This window comes from Lutra lutra, chromosome 14 (assembly GCF_902655055.1).
Source record: "Lutra lutra chromosome 14, mLutLut1.2, whole genome shotgun sequence".
NCBI lineage: Eukaryota > Metazoa > Chordata > Mammalia > Carnivora > Mustelidae > Lutra > Lutra lutra.
Window position 1 is genome coordinate 2,116,802 of NC_062291.1, and position 26,136 is coordinate 2,142,937.

General features: G+C 50.0%; 1 protein-coding gene across 1 annotated transcript in view; it reads left to right on the forward strand.

The window, feature by feature from the left end:
• The window catches only part of GALNT2 (polypeptide N-acetylgalactosaminyltransferase 2), a 181,153-nt gene that overhangs the window by 130,473 nt on the left and 24,544 nt on the right, over window positions 1–26,136 (forward strand). Inside the window, exons 4-8 of the mRNA XM_047701881.1 lie at window positions 16,375–16,473; window positions 16,757–16,824; window positions 17,065–17,130; window positions 20,310–20,431; window positions 22,879–22,966. Of these exons, the coding sequence (XP_047557837.1) occupies window positions 16,375–16,473; window positions 16,757–16,824; window positions 17,065–17,130; window positions 20,310–20,431; window positions 22,879–22,966 (443 nt within the window). The remainder of the gene's footprint in view (window positions 1–16,374; window positions 16,474–16,756; window positions 16,825–17,064; window positions 17,131–20,309; window positions 20,432–22,878; window positions 22,967–26,136) is intronic.

A 26,136-nucleotide genomic window follows, 5' to 3' on the forward strand; every position in this document is an offset into this window, starting at 1 on the left:
AGCATAATCCTCTTCTGACCCCGCCCCCTGGCCTGGCCCTGCCTCCTCCCTCTGCTCATCCTTCAAGACACAGCTCACCTTGCTTCTTCCAAAAGACCACCTCCGACCAGGCCCATGCCAGGGACTCCCTGCCCCCAGCTGACATCCCCTGCAGCCCATTCCCCTTGTGTGCTAGAGGGGCTCCCTCGTTTCAGAGCTCATACATTCTTCGCCCGGTATTTAGTAAGCTTCTTGGGGATAGAGACTATCTGTGCTTTAGACAGCTCCCCAGTCCCTCACTTAAACTCCCGAGGAATTCAGATTTTTTTTTTTCACTCCAGATAGATAGTACATAGATTTATTACATAATATCCTTAATTCTGGGGCAATACCTCGTAATTAAATGCTAATATTTTTGCGGGAAAACTTGATGAGCAGTCACATGAAGCGAGATGAACAAAGCTGGTAGATCTCAGTCCAGGTCACGCTTTACTTGCCAGATGAATTCAGGTGGGCTCAGGTTTTGCCACAAAATAGGATATGAGTTGGTTTTTTTGTTATTTTTTTTTAAGAGTTTCAAATTTGGGGAGTGTAGATCAGGGATTATGGACTCGTAGGTCAATAAAGAAGAGTACAAAGTAAGTGTCCTTCTGTTGCCACATTATGACCAGCACCTAGACCTGGAGGGACCAGAGCCTGCCCTCTCCTGCATTACACAGTGTTGAGATGAAGACAACCAGGTTAGCAGACGTATTCGCCCTCAGGTGTATTAGATGGTGGAGGAGAGGTTGGAGAGGGGAGTAGAGACCCCAGGAACAGTCTTCAAGCCCCTTGATCTCCTGGAAGGCTTCTGGAGTTACCCTGGAGGTCAGCACTGAGAGCAGCTGCTGATACACTTTGTAACTCCCTTCCCCTCTGCCGCTTGCCTGGGGAGCAGATCTAGATCTCATTTGGTGGCTCCTGTTAAAAAATGGCTCCATTGGCCCTGTTGACTCTAGAATCCCATTTGTAAAGAGGGGTCCAGCAGTGCACGGTGGTGTCATCATTTCAGCACCTTTGTCACAGCCTCCCGAAGGGCAGAGGGCACTAGGATTTGTCTCTGCTGGGATATAAGCAGTCCCAGCCCTGAGGAGCTCAGGGTGAGACACAGATGACAGGGCGGCTGCTGGGGTGGCGGTGACACCCCCTCCCACGGTTGGCAGACTGTATCTTCAGCAAATCTGCCCCTGTTTCATCTAAACAGTAGTGAGCCACCCAGAAGGCTCTTGCAGAGGACAGCTTGTATCAGACCTCCTCAAAGGACTCTGAATTTCCTTAACCATTTCCTTTCCTTTTGACATTAGCTTTTAAAAAGTAGATACACGTTTGTGTATATTACTGCCTCCCCAAAGGAAATCATACCAGAAAGTTAAAAGGAATGTCACCTGATCTAAAAATCTCAGTAGGCAGGGATAAGCATTAGCATTCTTGTGAATGCCCTCCCTGATCTGTCTTTTATATTATCCCCCGATAGTTAGATGCATGTAATTATATAAAAATACGTTACTATATTTGCTGTTTGGTATTTCCCTTTTTTTTCACTCATTGATCCATAGGAAGCATTTTAAATAGAGCTTTCATTTTTAATGGCTTTATATATTCCATTTATGTTTAGTTAGCTAGTTCTCTGGTGACGGAAGTAAGGATTGTTTCTTTTCGGTTTTAATGGTAACAGTGTTGGGGTGAGTATTTTTGAATAACCTTTCTGTGCCCACTCATTTGAAAGGAAGTCCTGTTTTAAATGTCACTGTACTACTTGGTTCTGAGAACCTACCAGAATGTATTCCCTATATTGCTGAGTTTGGCGACTTTTCATTTTGGGTTTTGGATTAAGATTCCTAATTGAAATGATCTGTGGTTTCCCTCTCTCCCCGCCTCCCTTCCCTTCATCTGGCTTTGGCTTCATGTTCCTGCTAACTTTGTAAAATGAATGTTAGAACAGTCATCTTTTTAAAAGATGCTTAAGAAAAACTTATTTACAAAGGAATTATTTCCTGAAGTTCACCTATAAAAGTCATCTGAACCTAGAACCATTTTTGTTTTACTCGAAGCAGCCCTTTGGTAACTTTTAAAAATTCTCTCATGGGTGTTGACATATGGTGGGTTTGTCTATGTTGTATTTGAATTAATTTTGATAATTTGTATCTTCCCAGAAGATCATAGGTTTCGCTCAGTTTTCAAATTTATTGGCGTGTGTGGTGTGCACATGCACTTAAATCTCTTTCCTGTTTAGAAATGCCAGGGGTTTGTCTCTCTGGGGTTTTTTTTCCCCCACTTTCTCTTCTTGTCTTTTACCCTTTTTTGCTTCGATCCTTAGGAACCAAGAGCTGGGATTACGCGTACATTCTAAGATTTATCTGTTTCTAGCACATTCATGTCAGCCTTTGTTATTTTATATTTTCTTCCCTCTGCTTTCCTCTGCCTTCCCCCCTCCCCATTAGAACTGGATGTTTACTTTATGTCTGTTACATTTGTTTCCGACAGCCGCTTTGGCTGAATTTTCCCTATTATGAAATGTAGCATTACAATTTTTGTTGTTTATGCCTCCTTTTAAATGACCTTTTATTTCTTACTCATCTGGAATTCTACTTTTGGATGATTCTTTAATACTATGCTTATTTCAGAGAGAGTTTCAAAATTATAAGAAATTGATTTTTTTTTTCTTTTTTACCTGTTTAAACTTAAACTTCTTTCTTTTCTTTTCTTTTCTTTTCTTCCACTTCATTGTGGAGTAGTCAGACATTGCAATATGGTGATTTGACTTGGAGGACACGAGGGCTTTATTTGTGGTGTGAGATCAGGGATGGCCGCGGTAGCTCATGCAGTAGAGTATTTCGGTCCCTGACACTATGCTCAGCCCTTCACAGGCGTTGCTCATGTCATTCCTGTAACAGCTCTACAGTAGGGGCTCCTGCCGGTATGAGGTTTTATACTTGATGAAACAGAATCCCCAGGTTGCATACCTCGGCCATCGGAGATGAGGTCTGACTCCAGAGGCTACAGTCTTTCCTTCTCATTTCTATAAATAATCTGATTTTTATTTTTTTTAAGGCCGGTAGTATCTATCATTGTTTCAAAGTTCAAAATTCACCTCTTAAACCAACTGGATTAATTGCACTGGAAACCTCCTGATCCCTGTTACCATCTACTCAATAGAAGAATTTGAAACTCCTACTACAGTTTGATGGGTTTCTGTTTATTTCTAAGAGTATTTGCTTGATGTATTAGACTGCTGTGATTTGGGACCTAGAAATGATACATTTTCAATGGATTATACCTTTATTAACATAAAATTACCCTCTGGCATTGCATCCGATGTTTTTCTGTTTTGCTGGGCATTTTACTGTTTATGATGTTAATATCCTGCTTGTTCCTACTTCTGCTTATTCTTGATATATTGTCTTCTGTTGGTTTTCTTTTTGTGTTGTTGGTGTCATTTTGATTAAGGTTTGTCTTTTTTAAGTGCGCAGCCAGCACTGTATTTTTATTTTCAGGCTAACTTGATTGTCCGAGGTGTAATCGAACACTGTGCCATGTTCATGGTAGATCTGTTCTCTGATGTTTTATGTCATGCTGGTTTTTTTTTTTTTCATGCCTGTTTTTCTCACCATTTTCTTTCCTCTCTTACCTGGAAAACATGTTGTGTTTTACTTTGCTGGTCTTCTGTTTTGTTGTTTTCCCCTCCCATGGCTAAGAAAGTTTGTTTCCTACACGGGAGTCAACTAGTTAGTTGTACCTTTTCCTGTTGATAAGACTTCAATAAAGACACTGAAGTTAAAGGAGTGTTGGTTTGTGGCAAGAATAAAACCGTATGTATCTCCAGGTGACAAATTAATATGCTTTTACTCTCTCCCACTCACTTTCTGGTTTTGTTGATTTACCTGGAATTCGACACAGATTATTGTCAAGATTATTTTATATAATCATTTAGTTATATTTTATATAATGATTTTTTTAAGCGGTGTTTCATTTGCATCACCATATATTACCCAAGCCTGTTAGACTGTCCTGCTGAAGTAATTTTCACACGTCCTACCATATTATGCTGTAAGTTGAGTCTTGTTTTGTTTTTGGTTTTTCGGGGGTTTACTTACTTATTTATTTTAGAGTAGAACTTCAAATGTATTTTCAGGCAGCTTAGATAACTGAAATGCTGTGTGCGCTTACTCAGCCTGAGAATTACTTTCCACTCCCTAGGTACACAAAGGGTAAATTCACAATGCCCAGAATTCTTGTGGCAATTTTTTTTGAAACTCTTCTATGTTGTTTCGTGGTTTTCTGTTTAGTATTCTGATCAGGTTCACTTACTGTGTTGTGTCTGTTAGGATACTTTAAGCAAAAAGGACATTTTATTAAATTATTTAATAGGAAGTCTGGAGGCAACCCCCAAGGCTGCTTCAGCTGGCTGAGAACTGATGTCTTTGCCACTGTAGTCAGCAAGCACTTTTTTTTTTTTTTAACCTTCTGGTTGTAAAAAGGCTGCCATAACTCCATGCATCACAATGACTTTGAAGACTTTAAAGGGGTCAGAAGTGCTCTTTTCTTCAGTGGCTTATTGCTTTTCTGGACCTCTGCCCAGCAGACTTTCTCTGATAATCCCTGGGCCAGAGCAAAGTCGTGGCTCTCTGTGACCATGATGACCAAGGGTGGGAAAATGAGTTTGTCTTAGGGCGGTGAGGACTTACCTCAGACACCAGGCACTGCACCCAAAATGAGATCTGTCAGAAAGGAGCAAGAGAGGGTGATTTTTTGCAATACCGAGAAGAGTGTACCTCCTTCAGGTGTGCCTAGTGGCATCCCACAGAATTGTAGAGTCCAGAGGACTGAGCGTAAAACATAGTAACTGTCAGTGTCCAGAAACATCAGACAACCTTATCATTCTTTACCATATCATGCCATGCTGTTGCTAACTAGAAGTTGATGTGTTTTCCAAAAATTGCAGAAATTGCTGTTATATTTGACATGAGTAGGGATTCGGGAACCAAACAAATTACCCTGACATCGGTTGGAAAAATGTGTACACACCATACCAACACAAACACGGGGTGTTTGGTTCTCTATTTGGAATACTGATAGGCTGAGGCCACAGGGGCAAATTAAATTAGTGAATCTTCTATTTCGAGGTTACATACTTAACATCTTTTTTTTTTTTAAGATTTTATTTATTTGAGAGAGAGAGAGAGAGCGTGCATGCACATGAGCAGGGGGGAGGCACAGAGGGAGAAGCAGGCTCCCCACTGAGCAAGGAGCCCGATGACATGAGGCTCGAACCCAGGAGCCCGGGATCATGACCTGAGTCAAAGGCGTCCCTGTTACTCTTGCCCAGGGACATCACGGACTGTGTGCCATCAGCCATGTAAGGGAATGGATCTGCCACAACCTGCAGTTATCAGTCATTGTATCATTACAGGAAAAGTTGATCTGTGTCCAACAGTCAACAACACAGAGCCATTAACTGTATCTTTCAAAAGAGTGGTCCTTCAAGCATCCTCCTTGACAGCACATAGCTTTCTTCTACCAAGTTCAGAAAATCCGACCTGCTGCTCAGTGGCGACCCAGGCTCCATTATTTTGAGGCTACGGCTGCAAGACAAAGATCCCGGGCAGGGAACAAAGCCCACTGCCTGAATAATCCCTAAGAGAGACGCTCTTCAAGTTTAGTCACTTCAAGACAGCAGGGAGCAGATAAAAGAAAAGCCCGTCTCTTCACAGAGACGTGAGAACCAAAACTCAGTCCTCGGTAACTTGGAAGCAGAGTTGGTATGGCTGGGTGGGACAGTTGGTGGCTGGTTCTCAGGGGGAACAGGCAAGGGGCGAGAAATGGAACATGTGGTTCTTCTTGTCTGATACGCAGCGTGGGCTTCCCTCCACAGAGGACAGCTTCTTCCCTGGCCTCCAGAGGAACGAAGTGTGAAGTCCTGCGCTCTCCGTCTCCGCACAGCCTCCGGGCGAATGTCGAGCTGGGGCGGACGGCAGAAGCGTCCTTAGCCACTTCAGGAGGCTCAGACGGCTTCATCCAGGCTGTAATTTTCACGACTCGCAATAGCTCTTGACTCCTGAGAGAGTTCTTGGTTGAAATTTCATGCCTGTAAAGCTGGAGGCAATAAATGGCAGATGATGGGTTTTGAATGAAAGAACATTTTTACGCCCATCACATGGTGCTTGCTCCTGGCAGCGCGTGGAAACCTCACGCTTTCGCTCCCTGGGGGGAGGACACCATGGGTCCCAGGTGGCCCTCTCTGTGGCTAGTGCAGAGTGGGGGGTGTTCAGTGAGCGAAGAATGTGTGTTCATGCATCGCCCGCTGCCTGGGGCCTGTGTGTCTGCTTTCGCCTCTGGAACTGCTGGCTTTCCAGGGCCATCAGAGGACTTCCCAGCGAGCCTGGTAAATAAGCCCGGCTTGAGTGTCTCATGCCACAGTGAGGACAAATATGTTGTTTGAGGACGGGCTCCTGTTTCGTATGCAGTTCGGGGTACAAGGAACTGCACTAATAAGTTCAAAGTGAGACAAACCCACGGTGATCAATGGGGCTTATTCCCATCGCCTGCCAACTAGACTTTTAAGAAGCTCAATTTCAGATGGGTCCTGTAGAGGTTTTTAAATGTCTTAGGATTTGGTTCTCTTCCGTCTTAAGAGACCCCTGTACCTGAAGCTGTCTAGCTATTAGGACTGATCAGAAATTAGTTGATTAGGTGGAATATGGTGCCATGATTACGGTTTGGAGGATTAGTCAGAGCATGTTTTAATTAAATGAACGCTATACGACAGTGAGTTAGCTTTCTCCCTCTTTTTCTTCTTCCCTTTCAATTTTAACTTCCATTTCCAACACCCCTTCTATGCCAGGGTCTGTCCAGCTTCCTAGCACTCTGCAGCAAAACTTGGCCGTGGGAGGCTGATTATCAGCGGGTGCCCAGAGAGGAAGTGCCCAGGGTGTGGGAGGGATCCCACCCAGGCTGGCCTGGACAGGCTTCTCACGCCCTGAAGGTAGGGGCCAGCCTGTTTCAGACAGGTCCCACCTCTTGAGTCTAGGCCTCACAGGCAGGCTGGGTCTTCTTCCACAGGACCCTAGCTGTGTTGGGGCCTTATTCTAAAGGCCTTAGACTTGACTAGACATGTCGGGCTTCACAGCCATGGGAGAGAGTGAGCAACACAGCCCAGACCGGGTCCTTACATGATAGACACTGGGACTCAACTCAGCTTGAGATGTGACAGGGAACGGGAAACCAGGACCTTCTAGAGAAGTAGTTTTTTAACCTCTGTGCTCTGTGCTTATCAGAATCCAGTGTTTAATTCCAGAGCTCCTGGGATGAGTCTGATATACCTCCCTAGTAGAGGACTGATGTCTCTCAGTCTTCTGCAAAGCTTCTTAAAATGAGGCCTAAGAACCACCTCACATCAGCTTCACCTGGGGGAAAGGGGAGCTTCTGAAATCAGGTCCTCAGGCATCACCCGGACCTACTCCAGGGGCCAGGGCCAAGGCGTGTTCACCTGCTCTTCGGAGAGTCTGACACTGCCTCTCCAGACTTCGTAGGGATCAGGAGCCCGAGGACACTGGCATGTTGAGTGAAGCGTACGTGCCCAGCAGGTGTGTATGTGCCGCACCCGGTCTGGCTGCAGCCTGGCAGGTGCCCCGGCTAGACCGCTTGTGTGGGAAATGGCAGCTCCTGGGAGGACCGCTGTGTCAGGCCTCCAAAACACAAGCAAACAACAGACACGCCGTTTTTATCCCCATTGAAATGGAAACCACGCAAGCACATCTGTGGGTGAGCACAAGGGGGCCAGCGTGCATCCGGGGCCTCTCTGGGGTCACCTGCTGGTCAGAGCCTTCGTCCCAGTGTCCCATGTGTTAACATCTCCTGCTCACACATCTCCAAACACAGGCAGCGAGCAAAGGGGCTGGGAAGTGACAAAACCGCTTGAATCTATTTTGAGGTTTTTGAAACATCCGGCCTTGGTCTCCCGGTTGGTCTCACCCAGCCGGCAGGTGTGCGTGGAGGCTGGCACACCGTCAGGGGCTCGCTGTGTGGGACACGGCGGTCTGCGCAGCCCTGGGGCTCCTCCCCCCGCGGTTCGGTCTCCCCGGGGCCCGCGCTGTGTGCTTTGACAGAGGATGGAGACGCACCACGTCCCTCTTTCCTAGAGTTAAAAAGCAAGCCGTTGTACCTCAGGCCACTTCTCCCCACCTCACCCCGCCCTCCTCTTGGTTGAGGACAGAACTGCCTCTGTTTCTGCGTCTGGAGAAGCTGATTGGATTCGAAGCCGCACGTTTGCTCCATAGGGGAACCCAGGCCCACTCTGGGACTCAAAAAGGAGGGAAAACACAACCGGGAAAAACCTCAACAGCAGAAGGAAGGACATAATGCAGGGAAAAGAAACATCTAATGAGCTAGAAAACACAAAGTAGAGAGGATTATACAAAGCTTGATCTTCAAAAAATAGAGATCTCCAAGAATACTGATTAACCGAAATAAAAACCATGATTAAATAGTATTAGGGAAAAAACCACAGACATTACTCCAGATCCAGTAGAGCTCGGAAAGACCATAAGAAAATTGTAAGTACACTTTTATGCAAATAGATGCGACAGAATTATGTGGAATGGATATTTTTTTTTTAGGAACGTGGAAATTGAAAATTACCAGAATCACTCAAGAAATAAAAAGTAGGAATAAATACAAGCCATGAAAGAACGTTTCGGCAATAAAAAGTTTGCCTCCCCTGTGGAAAACACAGGCTGGTTTAAAGAGCAGGAAAAGAGGGAAATCTACCCCATTTGTTTCACGAGGTCGGGAGTACCTTGCTGTGCAATTGGAAAAGGAAAGCATAAGAACAGAAACTCAGAGACCAATCATGGTTATGATTGTAGATTCAAAAGATGTCAACCAAATACTCACAAATCTAATACAGCTCTACTTTAAAAAAAAAAAAAATCATAGTTAGAGTTTATTTTAGGACTACAAGTACGAGCAGTGGAAACTGTTTTTTTTTCTTTGTTTTTTAAATTTTATTTATTTATTTGACAGAGATCACAAGTAGGCAGAGAGGCAGGCAGAGAGAGAGAGGAAGGGAAGCAGGCTTCCTGCTGAGCAGAGAGCCCGATGCCAGAGCTGAGGACCCTGAGACCATGACCTGAGCCGAAGGCAGAGGCTTAACCCACTGAGCCACCCAGGCGCCCCTGGAAACTGTTTTAATACAATTTACCTTCTCAGTGGATTAAAGAAGAAAAGCTAGGGGCGCCTGGGTGACTCCATTGGCTGAGTGTCTGACTCTCGGTTTCAGGTCAGGTCATGATCTCAGTGTCATGAGATCCAGCCGCCCCCTGGACTCCCTGCTCAGCATGGAGCCTGCTTGGGATTCTCTGTCTCTCTCTCCCTCTGCCCCTCCCCCTACTTGCACACATGCATACGTTCTCTCTCTCTCTCAAATAAATAAAATATTTTATAAAAATGAAGAAAAGCTATATGACCACCTTAATAGATGGAAGGAGAAAAAAAATCAGTAAAATTTAGCACTTACGAGGGAATTTCCTTAACCTGATTAAAAGTATCGATAAAATATCCTCAGTAACATTATGCTTAATGACGAACATTACTCACATGGACATTGAAGATGGGATGGAGGTAGGGATGTTCTCTACTCCTTTTTTTTGAAATCGCATATCATGCTGCAGGCCATCATCTGTGCCTTATTAAGACAGGAAATGTGATGCAGGTAAGAAATGGAAAGAAAAGGACAAAATACGGATGAATTGATCTGTGGAAAATCCAAGAGAACCTACAAACTGTCAGAACAAAGAAGGGAGCCCAGTGAGGTTGCTGAGCCCAGCGTCCACCTACAGAGACAAGCAGCAACGCTGGCCAATTAGGAAACAGGCTGGCAGACCCCAGTCTTTAGAATGTAGTTAGGAATAAAGGCAATGCAAACTTTCCTGGAGAAAATTAGAAAAGTACAAAACACCACTGAAGAAGGGGGTGCCTGGCTGACTCCTAATCTCGGGATCCTGAGTTCGAGCCCTACACTGGGTTGTAGACATTGCTTAAAACAAAACAAAACAAAAGCAAGCCAAAAAAACGTAATTGAAGGTCCCCAAAAAACTTCCACTCGCTATTACAAAGACATGAATTCTCTTCAAATTAACGTGGGAATTGAGTACAATGTCATATGGTGCTTTTCTCAGGAAACCTCAAGAACTGACCTTTAAATTCAAAAGGAAAGGCCCACGGCCCCAAAGAGCCAATAAAAGTCTTGAAGAACGACACGTCGTTGTGGGCAGCCTCCCTTGTCAGACGTGAAGACTTACTTCCCGATAAGGCAGCATGGCGTGAATGCAGGGTTGCTCGAGTAGGAGCAGAGCAGAAGTAGAACCAGAAATAGAAGCCTGCACGTAAAAAATGCCGTGTGACAAGCAGTGACGTTACAATTCCGGGAGGAAGTAATGAGCTATTAAGTAGTGCCGAGACAACAGATCACCCGTGTAGGAAAGATGAGATGCCTTCATCCTACCGTTCAAGGGAGCACATGTGAGTAGGCGGAGAACGTAAATGTGGAAAGTATTTGTAAGAGTTAAAACATCTGGAAGAATATCAACGCACGTACATCGGCGACCTCGGGCCGCGAGAACATTTCCCCAGGGCCACAGTTTGAAAAGCCAACTTAAAACATATGTTTGACAGAAGACGTCACGAACAAAACCAAAGGATCTGCCACAGGCTCGGAAAAGACTGTTACAGTGCATCCGGTGGACAAGGATGATGTCCAGAATGTACAAATAGCTGTCATCGAGTAATAGCGAGGTGAAACCCTAAATCGAGAAGTTAGACCAAAACTACGAGCAGGCAGTTAACAGAAGAAACCCTCCCGCTGGCCTCTACGCATATGGAAGGATGGGAGGCCTCTAGTGATGGAGAAATGAGAATCGGAGTCCTGAGCAGCTCATTTCATACCAATTGACCTGAAAAGATTAAAGAACGCCGTCCATACCAGGGGGCGGTGAGACCGTGGAGCAAGATGAACTTGTCCTTGAGGGAAGGAGTGAAGCCGCTAAGAGTCGTGTGAGAGCGTGGTCTGGCTCTCTCATGCTCGGCTGACGAAGGACACCATCTACGACAGCAGTCCCTCCTGTGGTAGACAGTGCGGAGAAGCTTTCTCACACACGGGAAGAGACAGTGTCCGCTGCCGCGACATCCCCATTGGAGAGACTCTGGCAAGCCACTGAGCAGGGCCGGGCCATGCTGCGTGCCTGCTGTGGGAATCTCGCCAGCGGGGACCGTGCGGTCAATGGAGCGACGCAGATTGAAACAGGTGTGTTCCCAAAAGGTGCAAAAAGGAAGACACCGGGCAGTGTCACCCGTATAAACTTCAAATATACACAAAATAAGACTGTGTATTATTTATGAATATGGACGTGCGTAGACAATTGAAAACATAACGTAGGGATAATGGCAGTACCAAATTCAGGATGGTGGTTACCCCTGGCGAAAACGGGGTTTGAAGCAGGGAGGACACAAAGGGACTGAACTACTACCTGTCATGTGCCAATGTTGAGGAATAGGTTTGTTTTGTTTTTTTTTTTTTAAGATTTATTGATTCATTGTGGCGGGGAGGGGGAACAGTGGGAGACGATCTCAAGCAGACTCCGTGCTGAGTGTGGAGCCTGATGCAGTCTCGACCTCATGACCCTGAGATTATGACCTAAGCTGAAATCAGGAGTCGGATGCTCAGACTGAGCCACCCCGGCGCCCCGTACAATATTAAGATCAGAGAACGGTGAGTGGAAGGTGCGCGGCTGCTCGTGTGATGCTCTCTAGTCTGCGTGTCTGAAATCGTCCTCACGCATATGCACACTGGTATGATGGTGCAGAGGTTGTCTGGGCCCAAGCAGGCCGGCTGCCTCGCTTCCCAGGAGGCCGTGGGGGCCTCGTCACCGTGGTGAATGTATCGTGGTCCGAGACTTGACCCTTAGCTTTGTAAACCCAGAAACTTTCGCTTTTTGCTTGTTTATTCACTTTCCTTTGTTTTATTGTCAGCAAACCAAAGCTAGATTTGTCTCTCAGGGGCAGACTCCAACTGAATTCGCAGACTGAGTGAACCCAGAACACCAACTTAATAATTTATAAAGAGAAACACGTAGGACAGCACCCAGAACTCTGAAATCCCATGGCCTTCCCTGAGCCTGGTGGTGTTTCCTCCCTGAGCCGGTCCACGGGAAGCAGAGACGCAGCTGGGGGGTGGGTTGTGGGTGCACAGTGAGAAGTGTCCGCTGCAGAAACAAACATCCAAGGTTTCCGTGGCCAGCAGGTTTCCTCCAGCTCGGGACTCCAGCTTGTAATCAGAATCCAGGCTGCGTGTTATGTTCAGGGTCGTGAGGTCTATAAATCCCCTTTTTGGGACTGGCCGGAAGTGCCCCGCGGGCTTTGCAGAGGGGCTGGGCAACTCTGAGCACCAGGAGACCAGACAATGCCTACATGGGCTTGACATGGTTAGAAACATTGCTTTTTTATCTTTTAAGGTGTGTCTTTTCCATCCTAGAAACCAGTCTTTAGGCTGACATAGAGTCATGCTTAATTACTAATTTAATTACTAAATTAATTGCTATTCAGCCAGCTTGCTCGGTATTTTCCTTACAAAATCTGAGTTGGACAGACATATCAGGGAGACAGAGCATGTTAACTCGGCGTTTCTTCTCTCCTGTCACCCTCTGTTTGGCCGCCATGCCCGTCTCACTAAGTGCGGCCTTGCTCTGTACCTTGTAGATGTCCTGGAACTCTCTTTCGTTTATTGAAGCCTCCTTCTCTGCCCCTTCCCTTCCATCCGCTGAGCTTTTCCTGCAGCCCTAGGAACCCTTCTTCCCCTGAGTGACCATGCTGTCCTCCCCCAGATCACCACGTGCATTAGTCTGTCTCATGCCTGTCACACTGGCCACAACGGCAAGTTCCCAGAGAAGACTCCATGCCAACTGGCACGTGCCGATGACAGGCACCAACTATGCACAACCACCAAATGTATATTACACTCCTGAGTTAGAATTACAGTGGCCTTCTTTTTCATATATTTTTATTTTTCCAATGACCGTGCAAGATTATGAGAGCCATCTCTGCAGATGACACAGTCGGTAACCAAGGCTACCACAGGCCCTTTGCGGAAATACCGGACCAGCCGAGATGGTGGTGAGCGGTGGCATGCTGGGGGGCAGGAGAGTAGAAAACACACATGATTCAACTCCTGCATTCCTAAACAGAGCCCCTAGCTTCCTGGTGCATTTGGGGGTGCATTTGAAGCAATGCCCGGGGTTCTTTGATCTACTTTGTGTTCAATCCCAGATATAACCCCCACGTCAGAACGAGTCTGCCCCGGAGACAAATTCATTCTTCAGAAGGGCACAGGAGCACGTGGGCATGGAGATCGGACATTTTCTCCATCTCCAGCCCCTCAAGAAAGCGTTCGGATATTGAGAGCTGTGTGGTCACAGAGAAATTTTAAAACTAAAGACCTAAAAAAGAAAACCTCTGTGTCCAGTTTTTAAAGTCTGCATTTTACCGGCTAGGAAGTCACCCAAATGACCACTCTAGTACCAGACCCATGGACACTCAGGCGACCTTGCATCCCCAGCATGTGACCCAGGGCCCTATCGCACGTCCCCGGGCACCCGCGGCTTCCAGCTCCCGTCGGCGGCAAACCCATCCCACCCTGGGCTTGCAGGGAGCCGCGGTCCGTCCCCCGCTCCCCGGGAGAGCTCCAGCGTGAACGTCCCCGGCAGCCGAGTCCCCTGAGGAGCTGCTGTATGGGGCCTTGTTTCACTCGCTCTGCAGTCGTGAAGACGGCTTGGCACGGGTGGGAGTCTTTAAAGGCAAGATTTATTCTGTTTCTTTTTAAAGAAATTCTGCGCTCCCCCCCCCCCTTCTCTTGGCTCCGCGTGAGGAGTTCGGATCTGAATCCATACGCGTCCGTACGCGCGTATCCTCGCAGCTCATGGGGTGTAAGATACTTCTCAGTCGCTGCTCGTTATCCCTTTTGCCTTAAAAAACGGGATGCCTCCTGGCTGCCAAGTCGTGGCGGAACTTGGTGCCTCATGAATATGCAGGGGAGTTTTCATCAAACGATGTGGAAGCAGCAGCCCTTTGTGATCTGGAGAAAACGTTCCCAGGGCCCCCCTGAGACTTCCCAGCACTCTCGGAGCACGAGGCTTCCCGTGGAGAAGAAGAGGAAGCCGAGAGGGTAGGGCATGACTGGATCGTGGAGTGGACGACGCCTCGAGGAGGAAAGGTGCTTCCCTGGTTTAGTCCCCCCGTGGCCCCGGAGGCCCGTGCTCCGGGAGCTCGGGAGCCGGGGTGCACCTGGCCTGCGCCGCCCAGCACTGCCCACTGGACTGCGCGGCCCCTCGCCGCGGAGGGCTTCACTCTTCTCATGCATGACAGATTGCGTTGGGGGAAGGACCGCCATCAGGAATGTGTTCACAGCTGAACCTTGCACACCCTCCCTTAATCCAACAATTGGCTAATTCTGAAAATGGAAAGAAAAGGAGTGACAGCAAAACTAGCCTATCTGTCTCCTTGTCATTAAAGACGCGGCTGCCGGGAGCCATAATGAGGTACCATATCAATTCCAGAATGCGTTTTTGTCCCCCGGACAGCAGTGACGGGTAGATGATGCGGTTTTCTCATGATTAATGACAGTCGGGCTATCCAGATAACCAGAATAAACAAAAAGAGGTCCATCTTGTGATTCTGACCTAATTGCTTCTTAATTGCCTGGCTTTTCTTGCTTCTTTTGAGAATGTGCTCCTCTGAAGTCGTTTTCCCAGTCAGGAGGGAAAACGAGTGTCTCATTTTCCTCTCAGATGTCCTCGTTTGTGTGGAACTGCTGGCCATTGTCTGTGAGCCACTCGCGCGGCCACTTTAGTCCCTAACTGCGTAAATGCTTTTAGCTGTGGCTGAGCTCCAAAGGTGACTTTTTAAAGAAATCTTTGCACTTTTCCCACCGATTTGCCATTCAAGATAGATCCCTTTAATTCTGGAAGCGGATCCCTCACAGCGGTGGTAAGCTGCGTTAAGAGCTAACAGGTAAAACAAGGTTTTCAAAGTGTCTTGGCGTCGTGGAAGGCTTCCAGCGGCCTCGGTGTTGGTGGCAGCGAGCTTCCCTGCATGAGGGCAGGACTGCCTGGAGGTGCCCTCTAGAGGCCAGCATGGCCGGACCTCCTTGTGGGCGCCACAGACAGCTCCCGCCCTGCTGCAGGCTCACAGCAAAAATCTCTCACTCTTCCCACCCTGACTATGAAAACACTGAGAACGGTTTCCCTCGGGGCAAAGATGCTTGACGGTCTCCCCAGCCTTTTTTCCAAGCGGATGTCCTCAGTGCCACCATTTTGGAAACTCTCCAAATGCACTGAAACCCCAAGTTGCTGGCTGCCCAGTGGTCCTGACAGGCAGTGAGCCCGCCGCAGAGTTACCACTCCGTGTCCGGCACCATCCCCTCCCCGCTGGCATGTTCTCATGGTCCATGGATCCCGCTTCAGAGGGTCCCCTAGGAAGGTCTCTGCTGAGATGGAGCCCCCTTCCTGGGTCATTCTGCCTCTGGTGTGGGATACTCTAGCGTCTTCAGCCTCCGGCTAGCAGAGTCCTATTTTTCAAAAGTGCCATTCCGTGCCCTCTCAGTCTTGTGTCTGTTTGTGGAGAACAGACTGGACAGGTGCCTTGCGTTGGTCTGCCCGTAGTTTCTCCCCAGCCCCCCCAGATCAGCTTTGTACAGAGGCAGTCCCGGGGTTCCTTCAGCTCCCTAAATGAAGGGTGAGAGCAGGCAGGCTCAGGAGCCCCCGCGCCCTCACCCTGCCCCAGCCTGGCAGGGTGACAGACGTGTGTCCCTGCTGCCTTGGTAGAGGGGTGGGAGGAGAACGGTCAGCGGGACAGAGGCAGGTTCCACACACAGCTTTGCCAAGAACCCCAGAAGCCCTGCGTGCTGCTGAAGAAACGAGAAAAGAACATCGACCCGCAGTTGGTTCCAGCCCTCAGAAATACCCACTGTGGGTTGTGAAAAGCACATCTCTGAGGTGTATCTGTATGTGAGAATAAATGGGACTTCACTGTTTTAAAACACGCTTCTTTTTTTTTTTTTCAGCGTTAGAAAGATGTTCTCAATATGTTACTTTCCGCCGAAATCATCTTTTAAAATGTAACTCTGGTTGTGTTTTCCTGTTTCCTTATGTCCATTGTCACTTCCTCTCAGAACAGGCCGGTCCCTCCTCCGGATCACCAGTTCATCCAAATATGTCCGCCGTGGCCGGTCGGGCTGCCTGTGCTCCCCAGAACCTTCCCGAGGCCGGGCCCGGTTCTTCATTCAGAGAATGGTCTTTGCTCTTCCCTCAGGTGTCAGCGGAAGCAGTGGCGGGTGGACCTGCCAGCCACCAGCGTGGTGATCACCTTCCACAATGAAGCCAGGTCGGCCTTGCTAAGGACCGTGGTCAGGTGAGGGCAGAAGACCCGACCCCCACCCCCACCATTGCCTGCCTGCTGCACTGTATGGGAGGCATTCCCCGGGAGGGGTGCTGGACACGGCCCCATGTCCCAAGCACACCCGGGCCAGAGCTGTCTGGGGTTGGGGGATGGGGGGAGACAGGCAGGTCACCTGACCGCAGCACGAGCAGTGGCCAGTGGCTTCTCCAGCCAAGGTCTGGGACCAGCATGTGAGAATTCCCCAGCCCAAATGATACCCCTTAAAGGCCTCCAATCTTTATCTTTGTTTCCTCAGTGTGCTTAAGAAAAGCCCACCCCACCTCATAAAAGAGATCATCTTGGTGGATGACTACAGCAATGACCGTAAGTACCAAGTCGGCTTCCTCCCCCACGCCCGGCCGGTCTCCCGGACGCCAGCTTCCCTTAGCGTGGCTGCTAGTGACGCATTTCCTGAGACGGCCAAAGATCAGGGCCCGCAAAAGAAGGGGTGCCTCTTTGATGCCCCAGGAGATTCTCTGCCCACAGATGACCGAGATTCACAATACTTGAGTGCAAAGCCCTTGTAAATGGGGTACCAAATGTTCCACTTCTCTCTTTCCCTAGCTGAAGACGGGGCCCTCTTGGGGAAAATTGAGAAGGTACGGGTTCTCAGAAATGATCGGCGAGAAGGTAAGACTCTTTTCTTAATTCCATACCAAGACTGTTGAATTCTGACTTTTCCCGAACCCGGCAATGACTTAAAGAAATTTTTCAGCTGGAAGAACAATTAACTTTCCAGTCTTTTTGTCTGTCTCTCTCAACCAGCGCCTCTTGGGAGCCTCTCCCGGCAAAGCCTAGGGAGGATGTTCAAAGCTTAATTGAAATTGTTTGTATACTAGGGCAGGAGTTCAAATTACATTTTTATTTATGTATTTGGGAAATTGGCTCCTCTCTTCCTTTTACCATCGAGGAAGGCTTATCAGTCCCTGGAGTAGTAGAGTTGAGAAGAAAAACAAAGATTTAACAATGAGAAGTTTAATGACGCCATGCTCCAGGCATCTGATAAAATAAGGGATTGGAGTTTGACAGCCCGCTGAAGGTGAGGCATCCCAAGAAGGAAGATAGCGCTGCAATTACATGCTTATTGGATTTTGCAAATGCCAGCTTCAAAACCTGCTGTCAGTCTTATCTGCCAGAGTCGGGCTCATCAGTCGACTTTATTGGCAGTTATAAGAGAGACTCCAAAGGGGAAGTATTACTTTGAAGTGTCTGGAAAGGAGACTAAAATCGCAGTGTAATGACCATCCTGTACATCCGTGCTGTCGGAGGGCACGGCGGCTGGATTCTAGACTCCATCATAGTCGGGAGACAGATGCTTTAAAATGTGCCATTTTGGTTATTTGAGAAGGACTCTGTTGATTCTGCAGTGGTGGTGCTTGCGATCCCTGATCAATATGCACTCTTTGTTCTGGTCCCCTGGATAGTCCCGCAGTCAGTACGTCTTAGCCCGAATTTCATCCACGTTAAAGCGACTGAGCCTGTTAGGACCACGCCATTAGCACCATATTTTAACCAACTAAGGTCATCAGTCCAGATGTTCAGGATGCGTAAACAAGGGGACCAGCTTGCTCCGAAGCCAGCTCCGTTTGCCAGACTCCCCATCCGTCTCCCAAAGCTTAGAATAAGCCAGAACCTTGAGATCAGACTGAAAGTCTTGCCTTACATTTGCTTCCAGACAAACTGCGTCATAACTTTTTTGAATTTAAGCCTGAAGTGTCTGCTAGCACAGGGGGAAGAAAAGAAGAAGAAGAGGTGGAAAAGGGAGAAATTACTTTTCGTGTCGGCATTTTATCCCTGACCGAAACCGCTGGCCTCGTCAGGGCGTGCCGTTAGCCTCCGAAATGGGTCCTTCTGGTGCTTTAACTCAGCATCTTCACGGGGGGTGAGAGCCCGCATTGACACTTTGTCTCGGAACAGGGTGAGGAGGGGCCACCGGGGGAAGCAGAGGGTGGGACACTGTTCGAAACAAATGAGTGTGCAACGGGTGAGCGAGAACACGCACACGCACTGAACACGCACACACACTAATGTCTACGTGTGCTTGGCTGCTCGTGTGTGCGTGCGTGTGTATCCCATATATTTGAACGTACAGACAGGTGCCTACGGTACTGCTGCTGGATGAGAGAGAAAATTGGTCGCATAAAATACTGTGGCAGCGAAGGAACGGCTTAGCTTTATTCAGTGCCGAGGGTTGTAGTGCCTCTTCGTCTCGCTGTTTATTAGAATCAGCTGAGGAACTTCAGAGACGACTTTGGCAGGACTCCTGTGCCAAAGTCTGCGTCCCTGGGGTAGTCACCAGCTGAAATCTCCTCCCTGCCCTCCGACGGTTCCCTTTCAGCCACTGCTTGGGGTCTCCCCTGTGCCTGAGGATCGGGCAGTCAACCGAGGATTTGTGGGGAGGTGCTCACCAGCCCGAGGGCTTCACTCCTTTCCGGGATCTCCTCCTTCCGTTTCCGGCCACTCTGGAGATCCCGGACTCTGTCCTCTGACACCACAACCCGAAAAGGTGGTGTTGCAGTGGGTCATGGAGTAACCTTGCGGGAAACGCCACCAGCACGGGTCCTCCACTCCGCGTGATTCTCTCCTTCTAAGGGTTGAGCCCCATCCGGTCTGACTGCTTCTGCCTGCTCTCTGGCCCTTTCCAGTAAGAGAGGCCTTCGTCTCTTTTCCCTCCCGTGGCACGCAGCTCTGTAAGAACCATGGAAAACCCATTTTGACTACAATGTATGAAGCAACTGAAAACACTGGCCCACCCCCAGGGGATGCCAGAAACCACAGATCCTACGGGACCCTCTTTAGACTGTTTCTTCCTATGCGTACCTACCCCCAATGAGGTTTAAGTTCTACATCAGGCACCGTAAGAGACGAACAACAATAATGGTAAACTAAGACAGTCACAGCAGTGTACTACAGAAAAGTTAGGTGAATGTGGTCCTTCTCAAAATACCTGATCCTACAGCACTCACCCTTCTCGTGCTGACGGGATGATAAAATGCCCATGTGATGAGGTGAAGTGACATGAGTGACAGAGACCTAGTGACATAGTGTCGGGCTACAGCTGGCCTTCTAAGAAGACATCAGAAGGAGGGTCATCTGCTTCCGGACTACGGTTGACCATGGATAACTGACACTGTGTTATCCACGCGGAACCACAGGCAAGGCAGGGGGGCCATCTGGGGCCCGGCATCCATGGCAAAAGCTACTGATGATGACCGCCCCTCCCGGTGATGCAGACAGCACTTGGGCTAAGACTTCGCATGATCGTAAAAACCCTGCATTAGGCACAGGTCACAAGTATGTAAGTGGTATTAATTTGACTGATACGGAACCAGTTTTGTGTAAAAGCCAGTCACCAGGGGTTCGTCCCGGGTGCTGCTGGGCTGCGCGAAGTCTTAGGAAGACAAAGATATTTGCAGCGCTGTTCTCACTGCGTTACCACCACCGACATCGGCCCCTTCAGCCCCTGGAAGTGTTTGAGTAACACCGCCCATGGCCCAGTGAATTATAAAACTCTGTGGCTGTGTCACGGGAAAGTAGTTGTAAAAGTCCCACACCCGAGTGGCTCGATGGAAGACAGCTCAGTTGCGTAAAGGCCTGTCTCCGAGGGCAGGCGTTCTGAGAAGGTCTTCTTCCTAGGCACCCAGTTCACTTCGGAGGGGGAAGTGCTGGCAGTTCTGTCCTGGTATTGATCCTCCCACCCCGGTTCACAGGGGCCCGCAGAGCCGCGTGGGGTGTCCAGGCCGGGGGCTGGAGGACGCCGCGGCCTTTTTCTCAGATACCCTGACGCCCTTTTGAAATCCCTTCCGCAGGCCTGATGCGCTCGCGGGTCCGGGGGGCCGATGCGGCCCAGGCCAAGGTGCTGACGTTCCTGGACAGCCACTGCGAGTGCAACGAGCACTGGCTGGAGCCCCTCCTGGAGAGGGTGGCCGAGGTGAGGCGCGGGGCTTGCGCTGCGGTTTGCCTTGATGCCAGAGAGGGGAAAAGTCCGCGCTTCGGCATCTGCTCAAAGAGCGTTTTACTCACCGTGCGAATCTGTGGCTGGGGAGGACAGCAACTGGCAGACGGGAGGCAAGGATCAGCAGAGGCTGATTTCGTCTGACTCAGGCCTTTTCTTTCCCTTCGGAGGACCTTCCTCCCCTGCCTGCTGCTTTGTAGCCAACCCTCGGAGCTCAGACCAGCGCCAGGCCTCCAGCAAGTGCAAGCCGGGCATTGGCTGCCTGAGAGCTGAGGGCCAGGGTATGCGTCTCCCGCCTGCTGCTCGCTGAGAAACCCAGCCTGTGGGCTTGTGGCGGGACGGGGGCCCACGACCACCCCGTTGACCCTTTGAGGCTCTCAGGGTGACCCATGGCTTGCTCTGTGAACCTCTGTCTCCAGAAACATCGCCAGTGCCATTCCTTTTGGCCCATTGCCATGTCTCTTGCCTTTTACTTGTTCTGTTAACTTCCTTTCCTCCTGAGAAAGTGTTTCTTTGGGGTGATGAAGCAAACTTAATGAAAGTACTAGAGAAATAGGAAATGCACAAGTCATGCCTTTTGCAAGTCAAGCGTGACGAGGACATAGCCGACGGATAGTAAGTCATGAGATACTAACCACCAGCTACTAGTAATTACGATGTGGCGGTAGTGTGGCTCTGTACACTCATAGTGACGTATGATATTCAGACCTCCTTACTAACTTACTAACCACACGTTAGACACGTTACCTATTACCTGGGATCCGGCCGTTACCCCCCTTTGATACAAGAGGGACTGAGGGTCCAGGGAACTTGAATAACACATCCAAAATTCTTACAGGAGGCAGAGCCGGTCCTAGCCCATCCCTCACTGAGCCCTCTGGCACGTCACACCCACCTAGCTGAAGGAGGAACCCCCTGGAAACCCCACCCTCCTGTAGCCCCCCACCCACCCTCTCCCAGGTCAGTCTTCACAGCACCAGGCTGTTCCCCCAGGTGGCAGAGGACACTGGGAAGCCACAGCCAAGATGCTAGCGTGTGCGGAGACCCCATGCCTCCACGGTGGGGACCGCCGCAAGCCTTTCCAGTACCCTCTCCCCAAGTAAGGATGGAAGGAGTGGAAAATTATAAAGCTCACTAAGTCCCGTCCTATCAAAAGAAGCCAAAACAAAAGAAAAGGACGTAAAAGCCAAGCACAGTGTGTTCTTCGACTCCCGTCCCTAGGCCCAGGCGGAGCCAAGCGAGAAAGATCAGACTGTCCGTGCTCAGGGCCCGCACGGGGGTTTCTACCCCGTAAACTTGCACCTGGGGCTGCTGGAACTTGACACTCTTCTTACATCTTCCTCTGACGTGTTCTGTTGATAGCTCTGCGGATTCTCTACTTGTTTCTCACAGTCTTTTTTATGGTGAACACGGGTTCTGTAAGTGGCCCAAGGAAAGCATTTACTCTTTTGTTAACTAGCCACGTGGGGCAACGCCTCTCACCAGCATCAAGCATCTGATTATCTGATTTTTTTTTAAGATTTTATTTATTTATTTCACAAACAGAGATCACAAGTTAAACAGAGATCACAAGTAGGCAGAGAGGCAGGCAGAGAGAGAGAGAGGAAGCAGGCTCCCTGCTGAGCAGAGAACCTGATGCGGGGCTCGATCCCCAGATCCTGGGATCATGACCTGAGCCGAAGGCAGAGGCTTTAACCCACTGAGCCACCCAGGCGCCCCAAGCATCTGATTTTAAACAGGGCAGGAAAGTTGAAAGGCTGTATGTTCCCAGACCACCAGAGTAATGACTGTGGCAGAAAGAAATGCCTCCATCTAAGGGGGGAATATGTTTTGTTGGGTGGACTCACAGGTGAGATGTGCTTCGAATCTGGGATTCTTGAGTTCCTTGGGTTACCTTCGGCTGTAGCCACATCCATGCGCTTCCCACCACACGCACACAGACAGGTTCCCAGCATCGTTGCGTGGCTCCCTCCGCCGTGAGTCCTTTCCCAGCATTGACCGCAGCTCACAGAATAGGATGCTTAAGGACAGCTGAGCTTAGATTCTGTCAGAAGGAGAGTAGCCCCGTGCTTGGAAGTTTGGGTGCTTGGGGAAGCAGAAGAGAATGCAGGGGACACACGGGGCCAGTCCTGGCCATCAGCTCAGGCAGCAAAGGCCAGAGGTGTCCCATGGCCACAGCAATCCTCTCTGCCTGCTCCCTGTTGACCTCGCTTGGCCCAGAACAGACCTCATCTGTGATGGCGGAGGGTGGGACACATGGGATGGGGAGCCCCAGCACCTCCACCGGCCTGGAGTGGCAGGTGGCGGGAGGGGTGGCAGGTGTCCCTGATACTGCTGGACGCTGATGCCTGCCCCTGGTGGGGCGGGATGCTTTGTTTAGTTTGTGATACTGACTCCCCCTCTTTTGTTGATTTGTTTTTTAGGACAGGACGCGGGTAGTGTCCCCTATCATCGATGTCATTAATATGGACAACTTTCAGTACGTGGGGGCGTCTGCTGACTTGAAAGGCGGTAGGTGCCATTCCCGGTCCAGCCTGCCTTGCTCTGGCTATCCGCGCGACGGCTGATGACTGCTCCCGCTCGGTGTCACAAGTGACAGTGACGGCTGCGTGCTCACCTCCAGCGCACGTGCCGCGAGCACAGGCAGTCTCCATGCCCGACAAGTAGACTTTCATAAAGAGAGAAAAATGGCCTTCTTTCCCTTAAAGAACTTCCTGCGCTTCCTGTTCTCCTCTTATCTCTTTGACCTTCTGTGGCTGTGATGACATGTGTGGCTTAGTACACAGTGTGGGTGTCATTTTTAATCAGAGAAGATTCAGTCTTCCCAAGTCGGAGGCTGGAACGAGGCGTCGCCCGAGCTGACAGGTGGTCTGTGCTGAGCGTCACAGCGCTCAGGGTTTGCAGAGGGGAAGGGCTGGGCTCGCCTTTACCTCCTCTCTGACCCCGGCGCCCCTGACAGCCTGCGTCTCCCTAGTGGCAAAGCCGGGTCAGCCGGGCCATCACTGGCTCCCGCCGACCACCCCCACCAGTTCGTCACCACTGCACCTGGCTGGCTGTGGACGCCTCCTCCCCACCCTGCCGACCCCCCACATCCTGCTTCGAGGGGCCGCATCGGCTTCCTGTCGGTCCCCACAGCCTCCGGATGTGCTCCTTTACGCCCCCCAACCCGGGCCCCGTGAGTAACTTGTCTCACATACTCCACATTCTCAAAAACCATCAGAGGCCCCAAAGAATGTCTGCTCACGTGGGCAGTGTCAGCACTTGCTGTATTAGGGAGTAAAGCCAAGAAATTGTTAAAACACAAGACGCTGCAAGTGCATGTCCTCTTGTCCACCAGAGAACTGACACCACACGTTCTGCAGCTTCTGGAAAACCCCATCATGTGCTTTTGAAGGCAGGGCATGAACAAGGCATGTGAGGTCTTAGTGTAAATATCAAAGTAGCTTTGGTGGGACAGACCCGCGAAGGGACCAGCCTGGAGAAGCCCTGAGCTCATGCCGCGCTTCGTGGTGCTGAGAGGGGCACGGGGATTACACCGGCCCCCTCGAAGGAACTGGTCCCGTGGTGTCTGGCTCTTACGAGTTGTCCTTGTGTCCTTGGGGCTGGGGGGCTGATGGGGGCCCAGCGGTGAAGACTGTGCTCTGAAACCCCACTGGTGGGCAGCCATGCCTCTCAGAACGTGGATGAGAGCCAAGAGGGTGGTAAAGACGGCTCAGGACAGCTGAAAGAGATATCAAAGCCTTTGCCTTCTGTTGGTGTAATCTGTTCACTATTGATTCCTTATACCTGAGATCCGTGGTTTCTTTCCTAGCCGTCCAGCACCCCGGTTTCTTTATGTGACACAAGGGGCTTCTTCTCCCACCTTCTAACACTTTGAGCTGATCAGAGAAGGACGGACGGTAGTCGCACAGACACACAGACACAAGATCCACTGATAGTCTAGCATCAAAAATGGAAGACCATAAGACTATAAAACTGGGCATGACCTCAGAAAACAGAGTGCTGAGACAGGGAGACCCGGGGTTTTGACCCCACTTGCCATGTCACCGAGGGCTGGCCAGGTCACTTCCAGGCCTCAGCATGCCCATCCAAACAGTGGGGGGATAGGAGCGCGGCCACAGAGAGTAGTGGAGGGATGAGAGTGGCCAGCGTGAGGTCAGCGTACGTGAGCAGCTCCCCCATCCCGAGGCAGCAGAACAGGGCAGTCGTGGTTGGGGGACACTCCTTACATCAGGACTCATAACATTCAGAAAAGATTCTCGCAAATGTGAGAAGCTTTGGGGTTTTAAAGAGGACTGATCCCTAGTTATCAAGAAAGCAGTTTCAGAATGTTTTCTTCCCCTGAGGATTTACAAGAGCTGAGATTTGACAGCTCTCTTTTCCCATAGGAGCTGCCTATTTGAGAGCCGGTGCAGGGACATAGATGCCCTGGGGTGGTGGGGGAGAGGGGGAGGAGGGGGGCAGTGCAGTCTTCCTGCTGGGTGAAGAAGAGGAGGTACAGATTTACTCCAGGAGCATTTTCTCAAACCTCTTTAGGAAAAAGAATCAAGGATGATATTTTTAGCAGATCCTCAAAACCTAATAAAGTTTGTCTCTTTGGACCAAATTAATAAAATAACAATGATCATTCAAAAAATGCAGATAACATTATGTCAACAGGCCCACTGAGGCCTTTGCATTGTCTGTTCATAACACAGGCAGGACGCTTGTTGTTTCCCTGGTTGAAGCGGGCCTTCTGCCTCAGGGAGAGCCGAGCTCTTCAGGAAAAGCCTGTTTGGGGCCCGCCTCAGTTTCCCCTCTGTGCTGCTGTCCCTGCCGCCCGGGCCCCCAGCGGCTCGCTGCCTCTTTGCTAGCCTGCTGCACTTGGCAGTGACAGCTGGGAGACCTTTTTAGTCCCATGCCCTTGGTTGGGCCATAAAGGATCCTGTGTGGGCCCAGGAGACCTTCCAGCCCACGCCTCCCAGCCTGCCCTGTTTGGGCTGCAGACGCGGGGGCTGGCAGGGCAGAGGAACGTCGACCTCGGAGCAAACGGAAGTCCAGACTTAGGCACTGCTCAAGTCCTGCCGACCAGCGGAAAGCCTGGCAGCACAGAGCTCAAGGTCAGACGGCCCTGGAGTAGTTAGGTTTGGCCGTCAGACCTTTGGAAACGCAGTGAGCCATCTGTTACCAAGAGTGGTCTCCTCGTGCGTCCCAAGAGCATCAACAGGTGGGGTGCACTGGCTCGATGCGGGGTGCCTTCTGCATAAAGGCGTACCTGACAGCCTGGGCCAGGGGCCCACGGATGTCGGGAACCACGTCCAGGAACCCAGCCTAGGCTCTGCCGCCCCAAGGGGCCTGTGGATTCAAAGGGTGAATGAGCACAGCTGCCGTCTTAGAGATCACAGCCTGCGTCCCACTTTGCCACTTCCTTTGGCTCGTTTTCACCTAAAAGGGTCCCCTCTGCCACCTCGCCCCCTGTGGCAAAGTGACAGTCAAGGGCAGTCAAGTGGCAGTCAAGGGTCCTGAGGGGGCCGAGTTGGCTGCCCAGGGAACCTGTGCTCTCGTCCCTCCCCTGGGTACTTTCACCCGGGACAGGGTGGGAGGCATGGCGGCAGACTCAACTCCGTCCTGCCCATTTGCTCCCTCCTCAGCAGCTCTCTGTTCCCTGTCAGAGACTTCTCAGGCCTTTTATTGTAGAAAAG